General features: G+C 45.6%; 1 protein-coding gene across 3 annotated transcripts in view; it reads right to left on the bottom strand.

The window, feature by feature from the left end:
• CDK12 (cyclin dependent kinase 12) overlaps positions 1-20006 on the bottom strand; it is a 72610-nt gene that overhangs the window by 22541 nt on the left and 30063 nt on the right. Inside the window, exons 13-14 of one of the 3 annotated variants that reach the window (XM_084616097.1) lie at positions 19160-19609; positions 12609-16522 (exon numbers count right to left, since the gene is read on the bottom strand). In XM_084616097.1, coding sequence (XP_084472223.1) covers positions 15849-16522; positions 19160-19609 — 1124 coding nt within the window. In that variant the 3' untranslated portion in view covers positions 12609-15848. Of the gene's footprint in view, positions 1-12608; positions 16523-19159; positions 19610-20006 lie in introns of those variants that run through there. The other 2 variants (XM_084616098.1, XR_014709797.1) reach the window with 2 other exon arrangements.

The following is a 20006-nucleotide window of genomic DNA, read 5'->3' as shown; positions in this document are numbered from 1 at the left end:
TTCCAGCCACTACTTTGGTATTATTATTTGTATTTCAGCAGCATCCAACAGCCACTTTTCAGAAGCAAGGCCCTGTTGGGCTGCGCACGATACACAACAGTCAGGAGATGCAGGCCCTGTCCGCTTTGATTTCAATGTTATGCTCCGTTTCCTTTTTCTTCTCAATCATCGATTCACATGCATAGGTGATGTGATTTATTTTCGTATAGACATTTAATAACAACCACCCCTCACTCTTATATAGCATTTTTCATCAGTAGATCTCAAAGCACTCTACAAAGGGGAGCAGTTTCATTATCCCCATTTTACAGATAAAGAAACTGAGGCCAGGATTGGGGAAGTGACTTGCCCAAGGGGTCACCCAGCAGGCCAACAGCAGAGCCAGGAATAGAACCCTGGTCTCCTAAGTCCCAGCCCAGCACTCGATCCACTGGACCACACTGCTACATTCACTGAGACTTTAAAAAGCTGACTTTTTAGAAACACATATTAGGACCTCTCTAGCCCCTCATTCAGAAAATATTTAACCTCTCCATAGCTACGACAGCCCAAAGGCACCACTTGCTTAACGGTAACATCCATGGAGCTGCCCAGGGACTAAGTTGAGCATGTGCCTATGTGATTTGCAGAATCGGGTCCTGTGTGCCAGAATTACTGCAAATGGCTAATCTGCAGCCAAACAGCAGCCGTGAAGGACGTGTCATTGACTCCTTCAAAGCCTCACAACTAGAAATCTGAGAGGAGACCCCATTAGCCAGCTCTTCCTCCCCTACTAAACAGACCCCATGACTATCAGCAAGCTAGGGACCTGGTTCCACCACAGTTAACATAAGAACAGCCATAATGGGTCAGACCAATGGTCCATCTAGCCCAGTGTCCCTGTCTTCCAACAGTGGCCAATGCCAGATGCTTCAGAGGAAATGAACAGAACAGGTAATCATCAAGTGATCCATCCCGTCACCCATTCCCAGCTTCCAGCAGTCAGAGGTTTAGGGACACCCAGATCATGGGATTGTGTCCCTGAGCACCTTGGCCAATGGCTACTGATGGATCTATCCTCCATGAACTTAGCCAATTCATTTTTCTACCCAGTTATACGTTTGGCCTTTACAACATCCCCTGGCAAGGAGTTCCACAGGTTGACCATGCGTTGTGTGAAGAAGTACTTCCTTTTGTTGGTAAAAAGAAAAGGAGTACTTGTGGCACCTTAGAGACTAACCAATTTATTAGAGCATAAGCTTTCGTGAGCTACAGCTCACTTCATCAGCATCTGATGAAGTGAGCTGTAGCTCACGAAAGCTTATGCTCTAATAAATTGGTTAGTCTCTAAGGTGCCACAAGTACTCCTTTTCTTTTTGCGAATACAGACTAACACGGCTGTTACTCTGAAACCTTTTGTTGGTTGTAACCCTGCTGCCCTATTAGTTTCTTTGGGTGACCCTGGCTCTCGTGTTATGGGAAGGGATAAATAACACTTCCCTGTTCCCTTTCTCCACCCCATTCCTGATTTTATAAACCCCCCAGAACACCTTTGAAAAGCATGGCCACGGTAGCTATTTTTACTTGCCCGTGTGGATATAATCATGTTAGAAACCCATGTTCTAATCTAGGGATCTACCAGGCTTACAACATGGGGTTAGCATGTGGCCCACCCATTTCCCCCCACCCAGACACGGTAAAAGAAACATGCCACACCCACATGGTGGTTTTTGGGGTAGAATTCCTCCTCCGTCCAAGACTTTGCAGCCTGGTGTCAAGACAGTGGTGACGTGTTGTCCACACTACAGCTTTTAACTCTATTGTACCTGGGGTAGAATCACAGTGTAGACAATGGGATCAAATTTAGGAGCCTAAGTCCCATTGGCGCTTAAATCTCATTGAAAGCCTCAGTCTCTTCAAAAAGGACACTGAGGTGCTTTTGAAAATGTTACCAAGTACTGTAGAGGTGACCTGAAGAGGAGGTGGGATGGAATTTAAGCCGGGGGCCTCCTTTTTCCCCCTCTTTAGGATAGGAAGAGAAGCATTGAAGGGTTCTTTATATTTTTATTGTTAAGGGTTTTCTTCCTGCCTTGTTGTTTTTTTTTTTACAGTAGAAATTCAAGGCTTGTCTGAACCGGGTGCCTCTCTCAGGACTGAAGACTTAGCGCCATGACGACATCATGAGAACCAAGCCAGTGAAAGCTGAGCCATTGACAGGGGAAGACATTCGCAGTCAGACTATTGGGTGGGTGGGATGGTTTGCGTCAATAGCGATTGACAAATACAAACGGCCTGTTAACATTTTGGAGAAAAGAAGCCTTTGCTAAAGAACGCCCATTATTCAATTAAAGTTAACAAAACCTCCTTAGGGACCCTCTAATGAGTTCTCCAATGAAGTCAGGACACCAGAGGTGACATTTCTAATAGTTTTAAGGTTAAAATTTTTTTATTTATTTTTACAGTTTCAAGCTGTCAAGTTTACACCATTAAGCAAAATAAAGGGCACAAACCCAGTTAAAAACAAATCCTTCGCAGGTCTCTAATTTGGCTACTAAAATGCCCAGCTAACCGGCTATAACAGCACCTCAAAGTGCCTTGGGAGCAATAATACTTTGAGCAAACCCATCAAACATAACCTTCTGTAGTGGATCCTGCCTCTCCTTGCCAGCACACATTCAGGCAACTAGATAAGCTGAATCTTGCCTCAGTGATCCCACCTGATCCACTGTAACCTGGGGACGTCCTGTCCCTTGGCTGGAAAGGATGGGATGGCAGCAGTTAACAAGTACCCACTTTCTGCAGTAACATCTCCATTTTTCATATTCCCCCAAATTGGGGTGTTTCAATTTGGATATGCCGCTACTGGGCCTCATGGGAGTTACAGTGCAGTTGCCGAAAGGTCTCCATTCTCCTGTCTCGGGCAGGGTTCCCAAGTGGACATCTCCCATAATGCACCATGGCCAGGGATTTCCAAGACACATGGCTTCTGCCTCTCCAAGAGGAGAGATCATGGGAGATGTAATCCAATCAGGCAACCTGGCCTTTAGAGGAGAATGGGAGCATGGGGCATTCGAACTACAACTCCCATGAGGCACCACAAAACCAGATCCAAATCAAAATATGTAGAGTGTCAACTGAAGTTTTTTGGTTTCCAAATTCTTGCTAAACAAAAAAAAAGTTACCATTTTTCATGAGGGGAAAAAAGAAAATTCAACCAGCGCTACTAAAGACTATGCCACGGACTGCAAGATTGGGATCACAGAGTATGCAAAAGAAAGCAGTGATCAGACAGCTGTAATTACTGAGAATGGCAGGGACCAGTGAGGACAGAGCCAGGAATGGCCTTTTTCAGCAAACAGGCTATAAATGTATTGAACCTTAAGTTGTCTTCTAACCAGAGAGCCGTCCTGGGCCAGTGGTCACCATGGCTTGGCCCAGGGGCTCAGTTCCACTACCAATGTCCCACCCTGCAACATGGGCTAATCAAGATGGGCCAGACCTTTTTGCTATAAAGAAATGGATCATCATCCAGTCTCTGAGAAGCAGGGCACCTGCAGTAGACGCACCCTGAAAGGTGCCATTGGTTACTAATCTATGGCCTGCATGATGCTGGAATGCAGGATGGAGGATCAGAACAGTTGCTTCTTGATTTCATGTCCAGGAATCTAAGGTTTCACTGCACTGCCCTGAACCTGATCTGTAGCAAAAAGTCTTAAAAATACATAAAAGATGGGATTTCTGAATTTGATTCATGAAAATATGAGGACCACGTGCACACACAGACACACGCCATTAGTCGGCAAATAATCACCTGTGGCTGAACCACTTGAATTTTGGACCTTCAACTTATGTATTAGATCTGATTCAGAGTAGAAGGGACCATTAGCTCCTTCTATGTACACACAGTGCCAAGAACACAGAGTGCAATCATCAGATAGAATAGAAATGATCTAGCCAGAAGCAGGGCAGTTCTGTTACCAAAACGTAGGCAAGAGGCTTTTCTTGGAGCAGAGCTAAAGCATTTAATGCCATTACCCTCTCCTTTGGATCTTAAACCAGCAGTATTGCACCATACTGTTTTAACCAAATGGAAACATGATCTTAACTAGACAAGGAGGAAAAATAGGAGTTTGCCAACATGTACAATAACCAGATTCCAGCTGTGTTTGCACCATTCTAGTCAGACCAAAAGGGAAGGATCTGTATGCTCATTCTGCCTCATCTTGGGAGCAGCAAGGGCATAGCTAGCCTGTGGAACTCATTGCCCCATGATGTCATTGCAGCCAAGAGTTTAGCAGAATTCCAGAAGGGATCAGCCATCTTTATGGAGAACAAGAGCAGCCAGAGCAAAGATTTTAAAAGTAACCAAGAGTTTTGGAATGTTCCTGTATTAGGGCAGAGCCAATCTCTAAGTGTCTGAAATTAGGAAGAAATCTCTCCAACCAGCAGATTAATCCATAACCGCCTACTGCAAAATTTCTTGCACCTTCTGGTATGGTGCACAAGACACTGGACTAGAGGGGCCATTGAGTTGATCTGGTATGGGAATTCTAAGATGTCCATGATAAACATTCAACGCAGCTTTGGTATCTCTACTGCCAATGGACAATGGATTTGGGAAGAAGGGGCAGGAGGATATGGGGATCTCAGCTGGGAGGGGAAAGGTACCAATAGGCCCATGGGAGAAAGGGGAGCAGTGGACATAGTGGTGGGAAGAGAGGGAGTAAGTTCAGTGTTGGGGTTTTCACTCTGGCATTAACAGCACAGTCCCACAGCCACTACGCAAGCAGCCAGCTTTAAAAGCCACTTTGACACCGCACTGGGGAGATGCACGAAGCAGCGCTGTGCACGATCGATACTGGCAGCGTGACGAGACTGATGGGAATGAAGCCCGGGGTTGCCAAGGCCTACATCACTGCAGGAGACAGAGAGAAGAGCCTTTTGGCTTGCAGCAAATCACAAAGTCCTCACAGCTGTAATGGGCCGCTAAAGGCTCCCGCAGGCCTTGCTCGGATCTGCTTAAGGTGAGGAGGGAGAGTTTTTAAAGGGGAAGAACTGAACATGAAGACAATTACCATTGTTCATAGGAATCTGCTAATGGGATCCTTCAGAGGGGCGACCCAAAGGATTGAAGATTTAACCTCCTTCCCGCTCCTTAAACCCAATCTAATTAATAAGAAGTCGGAGACGCTTTATTGCTTGGGGAACGGGATGAGACTAAATCAAACTAGGGCATCTACGACACAGCAGAAGGGTTTGCCGTTGGATCGGCCCTTAGGAAAAAGCAGAAAGGGTAGGAAACATGGGACCTTTAAATTTTTGGGGCCAATAAAATAAGCAGGACTCTAATCAGTTTGACTGTAAGCTCTATGGGGCAGGTAATATATCTCTCTGCTGTCTGTACAGCACCCAGTGCAACTGGGATCTCTAGGTGTTACCGTAATGTAAATAAATGAGATGTTCAAGACATCCAGAACTTGTGCATTAGAACATATTGCACCAGCAAGAAGCAGAAAACACCCTTGACTGCAAACTAGAGAGGTAATGGGATAAGTCTTCAGTGATGGGTCTTACTTTCCAGGGGGTTTTGCTTCTTTTTGTTACAAAGACCCCAGATTTTACCTTCCACGCTCTTTTAGTGCCATTATGTCAAATTTGGGCCCAGCAGTCCATTGGTCCCATATAAAAACTGCAAAAGCAGCCCCAGTTATGAACCTGCATTCTCAAGATAAAGGAACAGTCAGCCATACATCTGTCTGGATATTTTTTTAAAAAAAAAAACTATTGCTACTTGTAATTCTCCTCCTCCCTTCCAAGATTCTTGTAACAAAGAGCCAGGAAAAATGACATTTACTTTTCCAGTTTGTTTATTTTGCACACTTGACAGTGCTTTGAGGCTAGTCAGTTTCCCAAGGTGTTTGCATGGGTCTTTCACAGAAGTGATGGAAAAAAAGACTATTTAAACCAGCTAGGAAAATGTGATTGTAAAACCATAATTGGCAGGGAGACTTGGGGCAAATACAGCAACTGCTGCTTCCCCTGACACCTTTTAGATGGACTACCTCACGAGTTAATTGCATCCCTTGAAGTCCTGGCGAAGCCTGTTTGAATGAGAGCAGAAGTATTTGACAAGGGACAAACCATGGGTCTCACATTCCCCATTTCAGACTGTGACCCACATTTGGGGTTCCTCACTAGGCTAAGTGCTGAGGAAGGCATCTGTATAGGGGTGAATGAACAGAGTATTAGCTATACAAGGCAGAAAATCAGACTCCAGTTCTCCCCAGTGCAATCAACAGCAGGAAGAGTCAGCAGAAAGAGCAGTCAGGGGATTTAGTTGGATTAGATGAGATGGTAGGAAGTCCATCTGAGCCTTGGCTATACTACAAGATCTATCATTGCTATTTCCAGTTGAGAGTTACAGATCTGATTTTTCCCCAGCATGAGACAACCTGTGGGAAGCGGGACCGCTGTTGCGTGGGATGGAAGGGCAATAGAAGTGGCCAAACAAAGTACCTTAAAAAGCATTTCAAACGTATTCCATTAGGCCAGGATTGTCAGAACAGTGGGCTGATTGTTGGTTGGCTAACGGCTCGGTTTTGGTGAACACTCGCTTAGTCCAAACTCGTGGGAGGAAATCTCTTAGAATCATAGAATCATAGAATATCAGGGTTGGAAGGGACCCCAGAAGGTCATCTAGTCCAACCCCCTGCTCAAAGCAGGACCAATTCCCAGTTAAATCATCAATTCCCAGTTAAATCATCAAATCACCTCTTTGGTAAGGACTCCTCACCCCCGCTGGTAAGGGCTAAGACGACTCCTGAAACATGAGTCATCCCGGAAGTCCTCCAGCAAAAGGGACGATGATATGATTTGACAGTCCTAAGGCAGTGGATAAGGCACTAGGCTGGGACTAAGGGGACCAGGGTTGTATTTCAGAAGCAATAAATGTGCTAGGGAGTAGTGTTACTTCTGACTGGGGTTAACAAACAAGCCAAGGCCTGCAGTCTTCCTCACACATCATAAAGCAACAAACAAGTGTGCAGGCCCTTTAAACATAATCATTCCCAAGTCACCTTTAATTGTTCAAATCTACTGTAAGTTCTTAAGTGGGGGAGCAGTCTTGAGGTGAACACCGCTTAGACCCCAAATACAGAGTACTTTCTCCTGGGGGTATTGGTAAAGGGTTCCTGAGCCTTCCCCCCAGGGCACTAGTGCAGAACGGACACAGGTAAATGAGGATTAATTCCCAATTTGCTGCGGTTTAGGGCCCAACCCCCTTCTGAAACCGGCTTCTCCAACTGTATGCATTTGCAGCAGTGTCCACAACGCGCCAAGCACTTCCCAAAGAGGGGGCCATTCCTGCTCCATCAAGCTCAGGATTTAAAGAAAGTCCACAAAGCCCCAATCAGGACAAACCAGCAGCTCTGGGCCTTTTCATTGGCAAAGTAGGCTAGGATTGAGGGAGCCCAGGAAACAACTCCCATAACCTTAGAGCACAGCCAGGTCAGCAGTAGGTACAATGGCGGGACAGCTTGCACTGCGGCTGCCGGTTCTGCAACCAGGAGCTCTCAATCCAGCAGTTTACACGAGTACAAAACACACAATGAAGAAAGCTCAGTTTGTTGGTAAATGCAAAACATCATGGGGAGGGCGGGGGGAAGAGAACAACTCAACAGGACAAAGTAGCTCAGTGCTCAAATTTCATCTACCTTAGAGCTTCCCTTTTGATGGAACCATCAACCCCCTCTTTCCCATAAATGCTCCATAGAAATTATGATCTAGGATGTGTCTCAATCTTACCCTCCCAAGAAGTGCCATAATCTTTGATGTCCCACCATGTGGAACAGATAAAGCCTCTCCATGAATTATCTGAAAGACCCAGACAAAACAAACCGCACAGAACTCTTTCTGGCCGGAGTGGACCTTGTCTAGACTGGAACCTGCAATCAGGGTGTTAACAGGCATTTCAAACCTTCTGGTTGCCTGCCCCATTCCACTGACCAAGCCATCTTCCTCTGTAGCTACAAACATCAGAGCCTCAAACTAATGTGATACTGGGAAAAATCAGCCTTGGATCTCTCTACTTCACCCATCAGGACCATCATCAGCTATGAAGAACCCGATTCTCAGCCATGGATCCCACCATCTTTCCTCACACAAGTTTTCCACTGAAAATCAGTGGGAATTCTGCTTGAGTAAGGAGTACAGCCTCAAGCCTTGTGTTCGTAATTTTACTCTTGATGTGCAAGGCAGAATAGCTGGGCCACAGGTAGGATTAGGGTTTCAGCTACATCCAAAAACCTTTTCAACGTCCAACAGCAAACAAAGCAGGGCTGAACTGAAGATGCCCAACTGCATCTTCCTGATCTCAACCTTTAAAACATGGTATCAAAACGCCATTTAATTCTTCATACTTAGCAGCTCTCTGCCAGACTCATTCAGTGGGGACATCAATCAAGTCTGAGGCAGTCACATCGGGGGTGATGGATGGCAATGCAGATCCTTTCCGTGGTGTCCCATGGCCAGGTAACAAGCAATTTGTGCTAAGCGAATGCATGCTGCTGGGAACCTGCCAAGGCTGTCCAACAATAAATGTCTTTCAGATAGAACTTCCCTCACATAGACTTATAATTCAGCTGGTTTTTACAGCTACCAAGAGTTTTGCAGAAACAGGGAAGCAAAGGAGTCCTCAATCAGGCAATGAGACACACCAGTCTCTAAGGGTCTAGGCTGACCGATCTGCCGGCTAACCTCTACATTGCATCCCAGTAAGCTCAATTTTTAAGGCTCCCTGGTGGAAGCACTTAAATCCCGATTATCCTTAACGAGGGCTCCTGCTTTATTACTCCCTCCGTTTATATCTGAGCAGGTGTGGGGGCACGGGAAACAGCTAGAGTTAACTCTTCACCCGCTGCTCTCTGCGCCTATGCTGGCAAGGGCATCCAGCCAAAGATAACATGGCAATTGCCATAGGGTTCTGGGCAAAACCATTCAATGTATTCATGGTTGCGGACTGTCACTTCGATTTGAAGATAAAAATGTGCTAAATCCAGTTTGATCTAGTTCATCACCTCTTCCCTTCCCCTGGGCTCATTCATGGTCATGGCAGCTGCTGTAACAATTAGATTCACAACACATGCACAGTAATCCTTTTTCGGGGCTCTACCAACTCCCCCTTTCTCTAGGGGACGAGAGCTAGCATCACAATAGGTAGATGAGACCCACTGAGATCATCTCATCTGCCCCTCTGCAAATGCAGGAGACAGGCCCAAGGGAGGGGAGCCTGGGTAGCAAACTGGTATCACATCACCTTAGTTTTGATTCTCTCTTGCTTGGCCTGTAGGCTCAGTTTTGTCCTGGAGTCCTTAACTTGCCCTGCTGGACCCATCTCTGCCTACACGCTTTCCCACAGCCTGCAGTGGGGACACACCAAGCCATGCTGTGATGCTGAGGCTTCTCTTGGGAGCGGAGGTGTTAAATAAGATGCTTTTGTTTCTAAACCTCCCCTCTCAAAGCTTTATATTTAATCTGGTTTCCGAGGAGAACCTGCTCTGCCTGCCCTGCTCTGAAGATGCAGCGACTAAACGCAGGAGCTCAGGCAGAACTAATCCTTCCATTCCCTATGCTCTTCTGCAAACCGAGCTGGAATTGCTTGCACGCAACTCCAACAGCGCGGCCTAAACCCAAGGGAGGGATCTCCTAAGGGCCACAGTGGTGAAAGACCAGCCCACGTGGTGAGGAGGGGCCTCCCCTCCATGATGGGCAAAGGGCCGCTTTTTAATGTGTAAAGTCTCCCCACTGCCATGATTGGCCAACACCCTGCAGACTAGGCCCCCATGTGGCCCTGGGGATGGCTCAGAAGGGCAGAGGAGTCAACGCAGCAGGCCAGCTGCCCTGCTAATAAGTCACCACAACAGGGTCAGATCCCTAAGTTTTGCCACTGCTTCCAAGCGCACAGCAGAGCATGAATCCCTGGTGCTGCCTCTTTCCCCGGCACCCGCCCACTACAAACTGATCTCTTTTAATAGCGTCAGAGGCAGGGGGGACACCAACCCAGGCCTCTGCCAGGAGAGAACAGGCCAGATCTAGGATTAGGGACTCTAAAGTCCAGCGAGGACTAGATGATCTGCACGCTCCTGATGGAAACGCCCTGATGATCCATCACTGCTGGCACCCTGCCAGCAGGACAGAGAATGCCTGAGAGATGCCCATCTAGCAGGATGGGTGAGCAGACCTCTAGCTCAGGAAGGCGCTCAGGCATCGGTGCGGTGAGGACCATCTAAGCACCTGGATAGACTGGAACTGGACCCAGGCAGATCTGAGCACACAGCAACCCAGTTTCCCTTCTCGGATTCTACCCCACCTCTGCCAGGGCAGGATTTGGCCCTACAGAACGGTCTAACAGGGAAATCACCTGTCCCAGTCAAGAGAGTCTCAGGCTAGACACACCCATCAAGGACAAATTCACCCTGGAGGAATGAGCCAAATGTTACAATTCTGACATGGGTCTGGTGGCTTTCCCCAGCTTTAGAGGCCAGGCTTGTACGGCTGTGCCTTGGCTCTCCATAGGGGTGGAGCACACAAATCGCAGAGAGCTAAGGGAATCCTCTGGTTTTAGCAGCTGCTTGGAGCAGGGTAGGGGAGAGCTATGCTATGGCTTGATTTGCATGAGTCAATACCCAGCATGCTTTGGCTCACAGTTCTGGTGTTGGGGGCAGAGCAAAAGTTGCCTTCCGAAGCATGCCACGTGGAAAGGGCAATTTTGTACATAAGAGGGGATGGGACAGGTGGATAGCAGTAAGGACGGCACCCCCACGCACACACTAGGAACAAATGGTACAAGTCTCCCTACTAGGCAAGGGCCACGCTCAACCCTAAGAGACTGGCACTGTGCTGATCTCAGGCAAATCAGCCTTTTAGTGAAAGGCTGTGATGGCAGCTGAGATCTTTGGGAAATCTGACGAAGGCTGCATCTTCAATGCAAAAAGTGTGTTCTTAACTCAGGTTACAATAGCAGTGAGGACACAACGTGGCTCGTCACTCAGGTTAGCAGCTCAAGTTAAAGCCTATACAGCAGCTTATCTGCTAACCCACGTTAAAAGCTGAGTTGCTATGTCCTCCCTGCTATTTTAACCTGAGTTAAGAACACATGCAGTGTAGACACACACAGAGTCTGGCACTCCCAGGGAGGTGAGAGGGTTGCTCAGGCCACACCCACAGGAGGGGAGGAATAGGAGCCAGGTTTGCCTCCTCTCCCTCCATCCCCTTTCTCCCCTTGTTGCAGTAACTCCCACCCCTTTCACTTGTTACTGAGTCCCAGCAGCTCTTTGCCAGGCTCTAATTTTAGATCCCTGCGTTTCCTTCCACCCTCTGCTCCCTGTTCTCCTCTCAGCCCTACCACCAGCCAGCCCGCCCACCTTCATCTCTCCTTCCTCGTTCTCCCTTTTTAGGCCCTTTCCAATTCTTGTTGCTGCTTTCTCATCTAGGTCTCCAGACCATGATCCCCACACCGAATTAGCCCATGCTCTGGTTCTCTCCTTCTCCCTCCAGCTTGCTGATGCCACCATCCTTTCTTCATGGCCCAACCATGTCTCCCCACCTTCTGAAATTCTTGCACTGGCCTCAGCTCCTCTTTACGTATCACCTCCTGCCTAGTCAGACCCAACCTGGCTTCTGTCAGCTTCTTGGGTTTGCTCCTTCACTGTGTCTTCATGCCCCCCCCCTTTTTTTTTAAACCTTGGGAAAGGTTTTTCCCAGCAACATGCAACAAATCCCATCCCCTTCCCCTCAGATGCTTCAGGAGGCAGACCTGTTCTGGAATACATGCCGGTAACCCAGACTGCACACCTGTCTGCTCTCCTGCAGCTCTTTTGGAATGGACTGTTCCCTTTGTTCATAAACCTCTTGGCCCAGGAAGTCTGTTCTGGTTTGGCATGTTCACTAGTTGGGTGTGCACGATACACACCCAGTGGCATTATAATAATTTTCTCTCAATACACCTAATGGTCTTTCCTCCTCCAACTCAGACCTGGCTTGGCTTCTATTTCACCACTGCTTCCCCTCCTTCCATTCACTGTGTTTTCCCAAATTTGTCCTCCCCTTATTTTTCCCTTCACCTGTACAAACCTAAGATTTAAGTGTTGCCCAAATAAACGAAATGCCCCAGTGTCCAGAGCCTGTCCTCCACAGACCTAACCAGAGTAAGCATTAGAAGAGCACAGGTAACTTAAACACTTCAAAGCCACAGTTCTGAGCGACAGTCAAGGAGATTCAGGGAAGGATGGAGACAGACTCCTGGGGCTCTGGTATTGACTCAATTGAAAAGGATTCTCTCCACAACCTGGGCCTTATGAATGGACAATGGTATTTCAACAATGCATCTAAGAGGCTGGGACTATGTGTTGGTGCATTATGGCAAATCCTATTCACCCACACCAACCAGCATTAAGGTAAGACCCACTTACCGGTATATCTGGCCATTCAGGATCAAGCTACAGTTGGGAATGGAGAAGTGGGAAAAGAGAATCCTTTAAAGGCAAAAGTTACCATATGTGCTTTAAAGACTACAATGAGGAGCGTAATAACTCAATGCAATGGAGCAAAAGATAATACAGTAACAGGAAATATTTAATTTTCCAATCTCCACTTTCCATTTTTATAAACTGAAAAAAAAATTAATATATTACAAAATATCTGTACAGAGACAAAGGTACAACCAAAAAAAGGCGCGCTCAGTCTCAAAACAAAACTCAGGAGAGGTACAAGAAGGTGTTGGTATCAGACACTTCTCTGCTGGGGAACACAGTGGCTACAGCTTTTAGACATTGGTGTTAAACCCAAAGATGATCTAACATTAAGAAAAAAAAAAAAGAGGGGTGAATAATCATCTAATGAGTTCCCTGTAACCTGTACCACCAGCTTATAATCACAGACAGTTTGTTTTTTCTTTGTAAAATCCTTTAGTCTTCTACGTACAGAGTCCCTCAGGATAAATTCAGATATGGCTAACGAAAGGGAGTAAACAAACGCTTCCACCACCCTCCTTGCCCAGGATCACAAATACAAAGTAGAAGTTTGTGCCCCTTCGATCTACAGCTCCCTTCATCAGAAATTGAGCCACTTTCTCTCATCTGTCCTAGAGTCACCTGTGCAATGGAATTAATGTCTTCATGGTGCACTTAAGTAAACGCATTTTGGATGGAGCTCAGGAACTTTCCCCCCCACTCTCATTCTAACTAGGAGAGATTTAATTCTGTCCAACTTTGCTCAGCATGTTTAAAGGGATAACAGATGAACAGCAAATACCATTTCCCCTCCCGCCAAGATCCCCTGGTATTCAAAGGCATGACCCAATGCTCACTGAAATAGATGGGTGCTGGATCAGGTTGAATATCAGGTGCATAGGGGGGGCGGGAGGGTGTTTAAACTTAAAATCAAACAAACAAAAAATTCAGATTTTGTCTTGTTTTTAGATTCAGACTTGAAAGGGGAATGAAAATCCACTTTCACATTACCACTGCCTTTGGGATCCCCAGCATGGTTTTAGGGCATCCTGCATAATTTATTATTGAATGATGCAATCAAAGAAACAAAATCAATGTAATAGCATTTGATGGTTTGTGACACAAATACGTGTATAGAAACAGCATGAACGGCTGTTCTCTTTATTCACGCTTATGGGGAAGCTGGCAGGACAAGTCAGGGTTCACAGCATTGCTTCTTTTCAGAGCCAAGTTTTACTACAAAAGCCAAGACAGATAGTGCCCTCGCATCTTGAGAGTTGCTCCACCCAGACAGACCGAGGAGCTCAACTAAAGTCAATACAGGCCTGGTCTCATGGAGCAGCTCACAAGACTGAGGTTCTTGACTAGAACTCCTGGAATTCAGTTCTGTTAGAAAGCGAATAGCACATAGATGGGGCCACATCAGAAGAATTCAAGTAGATTTTTGTTTTCCCCTAACGAACACTAGTTTTGGGGAGGCGGACAAATCCGTGGATGAAAACTGGTAACAAAAGTGGAAAGGAAATAAAAAATTAAAGAAAGAAAAGGATGCATCTGCTTCCTGCACAGACTCAGGACTGTAACACAATTCTCCTTCCAAAATTCAAACAGGCTTGGGAGGAAGAGCAGGACAACTAAAAATGTGCCAGAATGTCTGACAGCTGCATGTTGAAAAGAAAAATATATATATATATATTTAAATAAAATGTCTGGAGAGGTTATTCTGTTTTATTTAGTGCACTCTGCATTTTTACAGTACTATTTTTGCACATTAGGCATTAACTGGCAATTGAAAAAAAATCCACAAATTTACACTTGGAATTTTGCAAAGTGTGTTACTAGTCTTTGCTGAATTGACAATATAAGGATTTGCTATTTTAGTCATACAAATGGACTCGTATATATTACAGGATAATATATATTCTCTCTCCTTCTTCCACCTGCCTCTGGAAAGCTTTTCCCTACAGTCACTTGTCTGTGTTAATAAGGCAGATTTTTGCCCTGTAGGTCACGATGCACCACCTGCTGGGGGTAGGGCGTGGCTTTTATTTTTAAAAAAAAAAAAACAAGAAAATAAATCCTTTTGCAATGATCAGAAGGTCTCACGGCCATAAAGTTTCTGATCCATTTTACACATCAACGCTGTCATTTTAAAAATTAAAAGAATAGATGTACGTTTTCCTTCAGAAAAGCCCACTTGGAAGAAAAATCCCCAAAATGTGTATTCTTGTTTTATTAATTTGTTTTTGTTTTTTGTTTTGAAGCCTTACTGAAGTGGACACCATTGCAATGTTCTGCAGGAGAAGAAAATCCATTGTAAATACTTTCTTGACCACACCAAAAATATATATGTATACAGAAATGATACATTAACCCTCGAAGTACGCAAACGCTGTCAGCCTGATTTAAAACAGCAGACACACACACCACCAGCCCTGAGAGCATGACTGACATTTACAAAAGACACTCCCAGCTGGCAAAGTTTCCCTGCCAGAAAATTTCTGCTTTAAATCTTAAAATGTTTTAGATTTTAAGTATTACAAAGGTTTTTTTCTTGCTGTTGTTTTAAAGTCAGGAGTTCTCTTAGGCTCTTGAGTTTCTAAAAAGACCATTTCCACTGCAAATGTATGGAGGAATAATAATAATAATTAAAAAAAAAAACCCAAAGAGCCCTTTCAAAAGCCAGTGCACTAAGGCTGCCATCAAAACACACCATCTAGGATCTGGGAGGGAGCGAGACTGAGCTTGTGATCTCCCAAGTGTAAAACTTTGAGAGACGATCTGACCTGAAAAGAAAGAGGGTGAGGGGGTGTCCAGCAACCTAGTGGAAAGAAGGGACGCTAAATAAAAATTTGTAATACAAACCAGTGCCATATCCTGGTTCTCCAAATCCAGTATAGGTGATCTAGGCACCATTCCATGAATACTTTAAATAAAAAGACTGGGGACAAAAAATTGCCTTGGGAAACGGACCCTCTCCGAGTCCTACCTGAACACCAAGATGGTTCTCTTTCTGAGAAGCCCGAGTGCCAGGCAAGTAAAACATTTTTATTTCCTTTTTCCATTTTTTTCTCCTTTTCCAAACGATTCCCCACCATCTGCAGACTAAGGCAGAAACCAACTAACCAGGTGAGAAGTTTGGCTAGCAAAATGCCCAGTTAGGATTCTTACAGTATTTTGGAGGGCACCGGCTAGCAGCCTAGCGAGCAAGGAATACAACATAGAGCTTTGCAGTAGCCGAAATGTAGACAATACCTCGCTCTGGCAAAAAAAAAAAAAAATAATAAAATAATAATAATAATTCATTTCACTAAAGGTTGAGAGGCAAGGGAGGGAAGGAGATCATCACAAAACTCAAGTCTCTTAATAAGGAACCCCTCTGCCCCTTCCCCCTCTTGGAGGCACTCTACTAGGCCCACGATAGGCCTTCCCATAAATGCCCCAGTTGTGACCTGTTCCTGTCCCGCTGGAGCCAGCAGTCCCTGGCCCCAGCTCGCTGTAGTTTTGAATTTTGGCCTCTGGGTGTGCCAGTGTGTTGTTGCTCCCCTCAGCTTTTACAAAGGACTGCCCAATAACCGAATGTAACGCTATGGGGACTCTGGTGAAACGGAGGTCCTGGTCCCCTGGAAACTGGACAGATCCTGTGCCCTGGTAATTGCTCGCCTCCCCATGGTGGCTCACAGAGCCCAAAAAGGTCCTGCTTTTCCCCAGAGTCTGGGCAGAGGGTTCTGTTAAAGTTTGGCCAGCATTCCGCTCGTCAGCACTGAATCCCCCCTCCGACTCCTCAGTGCCGTAAGTCCTGGACGACTGTGATCTGACGTAATCCGCAGATCTCAAGGCTTGGTGATCCTGCGTCGAGTGGCTTAGCGGCTCCGCCTCTTGCTGAGAAAAAAGCTGCAGCAGAGCAGCCGTCACAGCTGGGTTCAACTCCTGTGCTGCACTGGAGAGATCTCCTTCAGACAGAGGAGGTGGAGGCGGTGGTGGTCCAGGGGGCTCAGGGGGTCTCTTCTCTGGTGGGAGAATGCGAGGAGGACATGCTGTGGAAGGGTTACTTCTTTTAAACAACATCTTAAATCACATGTTAGCAGATATCAATACATTTACAGAAAACAAACAGCCCACCACTGGAGACAGCCTGCTTTCTGGGATGGACAGAGAAAGAGGCGGAGTTTTTAAAGCTGGTAATCCTTGAAAGACAAGTGTACAGTTCATTAACATTTTCCCCTGCTCTTACTCCCCCACCTCCCCACATTCTTGGTTCATCAAACACTGCTGCCCTAACACACGGGTACCTGTGAATACAATTCCTACTTCTAGATCAAAGACTAACGCAGCGAGGGAGAGAAAGACAGATGCGAATCACATGACAGAGTGTGCGCCTTGAAAGCGCTACCTCTTGCTGCTGCAAAAGGACATAAGGCGTCAATGCTCTATTAATACACTTACTGGCAGCTGTATCTCGGGGCTAACTGTATGCAATTTTACTGATGAAGCATGGACCCACCGTGTAAAAATCAAGATCAAGTTTTGACCAAGATCCGAGCCTTAGAGTAAAACGTAATTTCCCTTCTTCACTACTTAGGAAGCTTGTGACAAGAATTATATTTTTTACTTGGTTTGTTTTATAGCAGCTTAAGAAATAAATTTGCACAAGGACAGTCTTAAAAAAATATATATAAAACACTTAGAAGTATAAAAATGTTTTCACATGATTTACAGATTGCCAGTTACAAAAGGACAATCAGTTTCTTTTGTGCTCTGTTTTGCCCAGATTTGAACGAATGAGGATGTTTGTTTCAAAAGGATCTCCCCTTATGAGACCAAAATATTTTCTGCACATTGTCATGGTCACAACTCTGTCACTGGTGCCTATTTACTCCTGCTACTGAGTCAGTGGTAAGAACAAAGCGTTCTGCTTTCTTACATCACAACAGTGAAGGGTTCCATCCCATTCCCAGTTAAAGTGCAGTCACAGACAGAAAAGTGACTATGCATTTAAAAAAAAAACAAAAACAGAAAGAAGGCAATTTCCTATTGGACATATCTGCTTCCCTAGGTGTCTTTGTGGCAGTGTGCTGGCTTTACTGAAAAAAACAGTCCTGGCTCTTGTTAGGCTTGCAGAGCCAGTGCAGCCGTAAGAATGTGATTCAACGTGAGCTCACTGTCAACAACACGATCAGCTGAATGGATAATGATTCTTGTTATTACTGATGATGTTATAAGATGCAGCAAGGACATAGCCTGAGAGCCAGAGCCTTGGTGGAATTTGCAACAATGGTAATTAAGAAAATCATCTTTTGACCTCAAGCAGATCAGATTTGGTCAGAACATAAAGCACACACTTCCCTGTAATATTTTTAAGTTTACTTTTCTATTAATTGCTCTTTAAAACTAGGTTGTGTTAGAATCCAGAGGACAAGCAAGACTCTTTTGGGCCACTGCCCATTTTTCAAATAGTTAATAATAATACAAGATGTTGCACTGTACTTGAACCTGTTCTACAATAATTATATTTCAGTACTGGGGCAAAAGTATGATCATGACTAAATTCTGATGGGTGTGTGCATTTGGATGGAGTGATTGCTATTACTGAAAAGCAAGGTCTTCAACTGTATTGCAGAGAGGAGCTGTGAATAAGGTTGAAAGCGGTTCTCCGGAGAAATAAGTTGTAATTCATATGCAGCAGAAGCTTCTATAATCTGCTTCTCCTATCATCCTGTGTCGCTCTGTTGGCACTAATGGAAAATATGAATGCACATTTAAACTCACCTCTGGAAAGGAAATCCAAGATTCCACTGGCACAAGCAAAATCTTTTAGAAACAAACCTCTCCCTCTCTCACTATCTTAGGAATGAGCACTCAGCTCAATTTTGTTCAAGTCTGTTGAATTTTAGGACTCATGAAAATGAGAGACAGCATTAGAACGGTCTAAAACCAGGCGTAGCGAAGCCAGGTGTGCCAGCTTTTTCCTTACAGAACTGCTGCTGCATTCCCTGCCAATCCCATCCCCAACACACTTCAGTCTTTTCTATATATATTTTTGCATGTGTGAGAAAGACCACTACGATGTTAAGAGGAATTAGTCACTGTGCGGCTCTGATACCCCGTGCAAAACCTGCCTGCATGTGTATAAATGCAACATGAATTTATTAGCACAGTATCACTGGCCAATGTTAATCAGCCACTGGGCACTGGATCATACCAAAAAAGAACTCATCGGGTTTGTCTTCTACAAGAGGAATCTTTTCAGACTTCACTGCCCATTCCCCACCCTGTTGAAGGATTTTAAGTGCTCTGGAGAAGTGAGGTGGCCTGACCAATTTTTGAAATATCTGTGGTGTGCTTGGCTACTCAGGAAGTTTTAACCATCTGCCCTAGCTGCTCAAGCCTATTTATGAGATTCTGCTGCACCCAGTCTCAAATAAAGCGACTTGAGTGAGTGGCCAGTCACCTCCCACAGAGAGTCCTGCAGTCTGACACACTACCAAAGCTGGTGTAAGCCTGGCACCATGCTTCTTTTCATCCCTTCGTAAATCACCCTCTTTACAATGCACAAGAGGCCTGGCTCCCCACGGTCACAGTTATAAACTAGATGCACTTTTATGGAATGCTTAAGATTCCTCAGAAGGGTGAATGGCACCCAAGGTCCACAAGCAACAGTCACGATTATTTACCTGTGCTTTCCTCCTGATGCGTGGTAGGAGTTTTCCTTGGCCCACGTTGCTCACTGCTCTTTTCCCCGTTGCTTTCCTCCAGGTTTACAGCAGGTTCCTGGGTCTTCATCAGCTGACTCAGAAGAACAGCCAGCATGTTCTGCATATCTCCCTGAGTGCTAGCCGCTTCTGGGGTTGTCTGCTCCTCTGGCGGCTGGACCTCTGTGGTTGGCTCTTCTTCTATGGCTTCCTCCAGGGCCACTTTCTGAGAGTCCTGCTGCTGAGTTGTGACTTCTGTCAGAGCACTGATGGACTGGTTGAGAGCTTCCAGCTGCTGCTGCATCTCTGGGTTAGAATGTACGTTTAACAGCTGGGCCATCTGTGGGACACTGAGATCCGTCTGGCTCTGCAGCAAGTTCAGTAAAACAGCCAGTTCGCTTTGATTCAGCTGCTGCGTGATGTCTCCAAGGCCTGCAGAGAATACAAGAAGCGTCACAGAAAGCGGTTCAGGAGAGGCATAGCACATAAGTGCAGAACCATTCCTTTGGAAAAGCAGAGCAGAAAACCCACCCCCCAACCTTTCAAAAGCAAGGAGGGAGTTTTAGGAAAGGAATTCCATGTTAAAGTTTGCTCAAGTACCTCCTGACGATCTCCTCGGTTTGGGCACTTAGCGTTTGGCTGTTTTGGCTGATTTTTATCCCCCTTTGTGTGGTTAATATTTTACATTCACCTAGCACTTTCCAACCAGAATTCCCCAGAGTGCTTTGCAGACCAGAAGTGCTTCCTTCAGCCCTGAAAAGCAGGTCCTTGTGGGTTGGAATGCAGCAGCTGTTTAACAGCACACATGACAATCTGGGGCAGAAAGTGC

The sequence above is a fragment of the Lepidochelys olivacea genome (genome assembly GCF_965140295.1).
Source record: "Lepidochelys olivacea isolate rLepOli2 genome assembly, chromosome: 27".
Classification (NCBI taxonomy): domain Eukaryota; kingdom Metazoa; phylum Chordata; order Testudines; family Cheloniidae; genus Lepidochelys; species Lepidochelys olivacea.
This window is presented reverse-complemented; position numbering and strand designations above follow the sequence as displayed.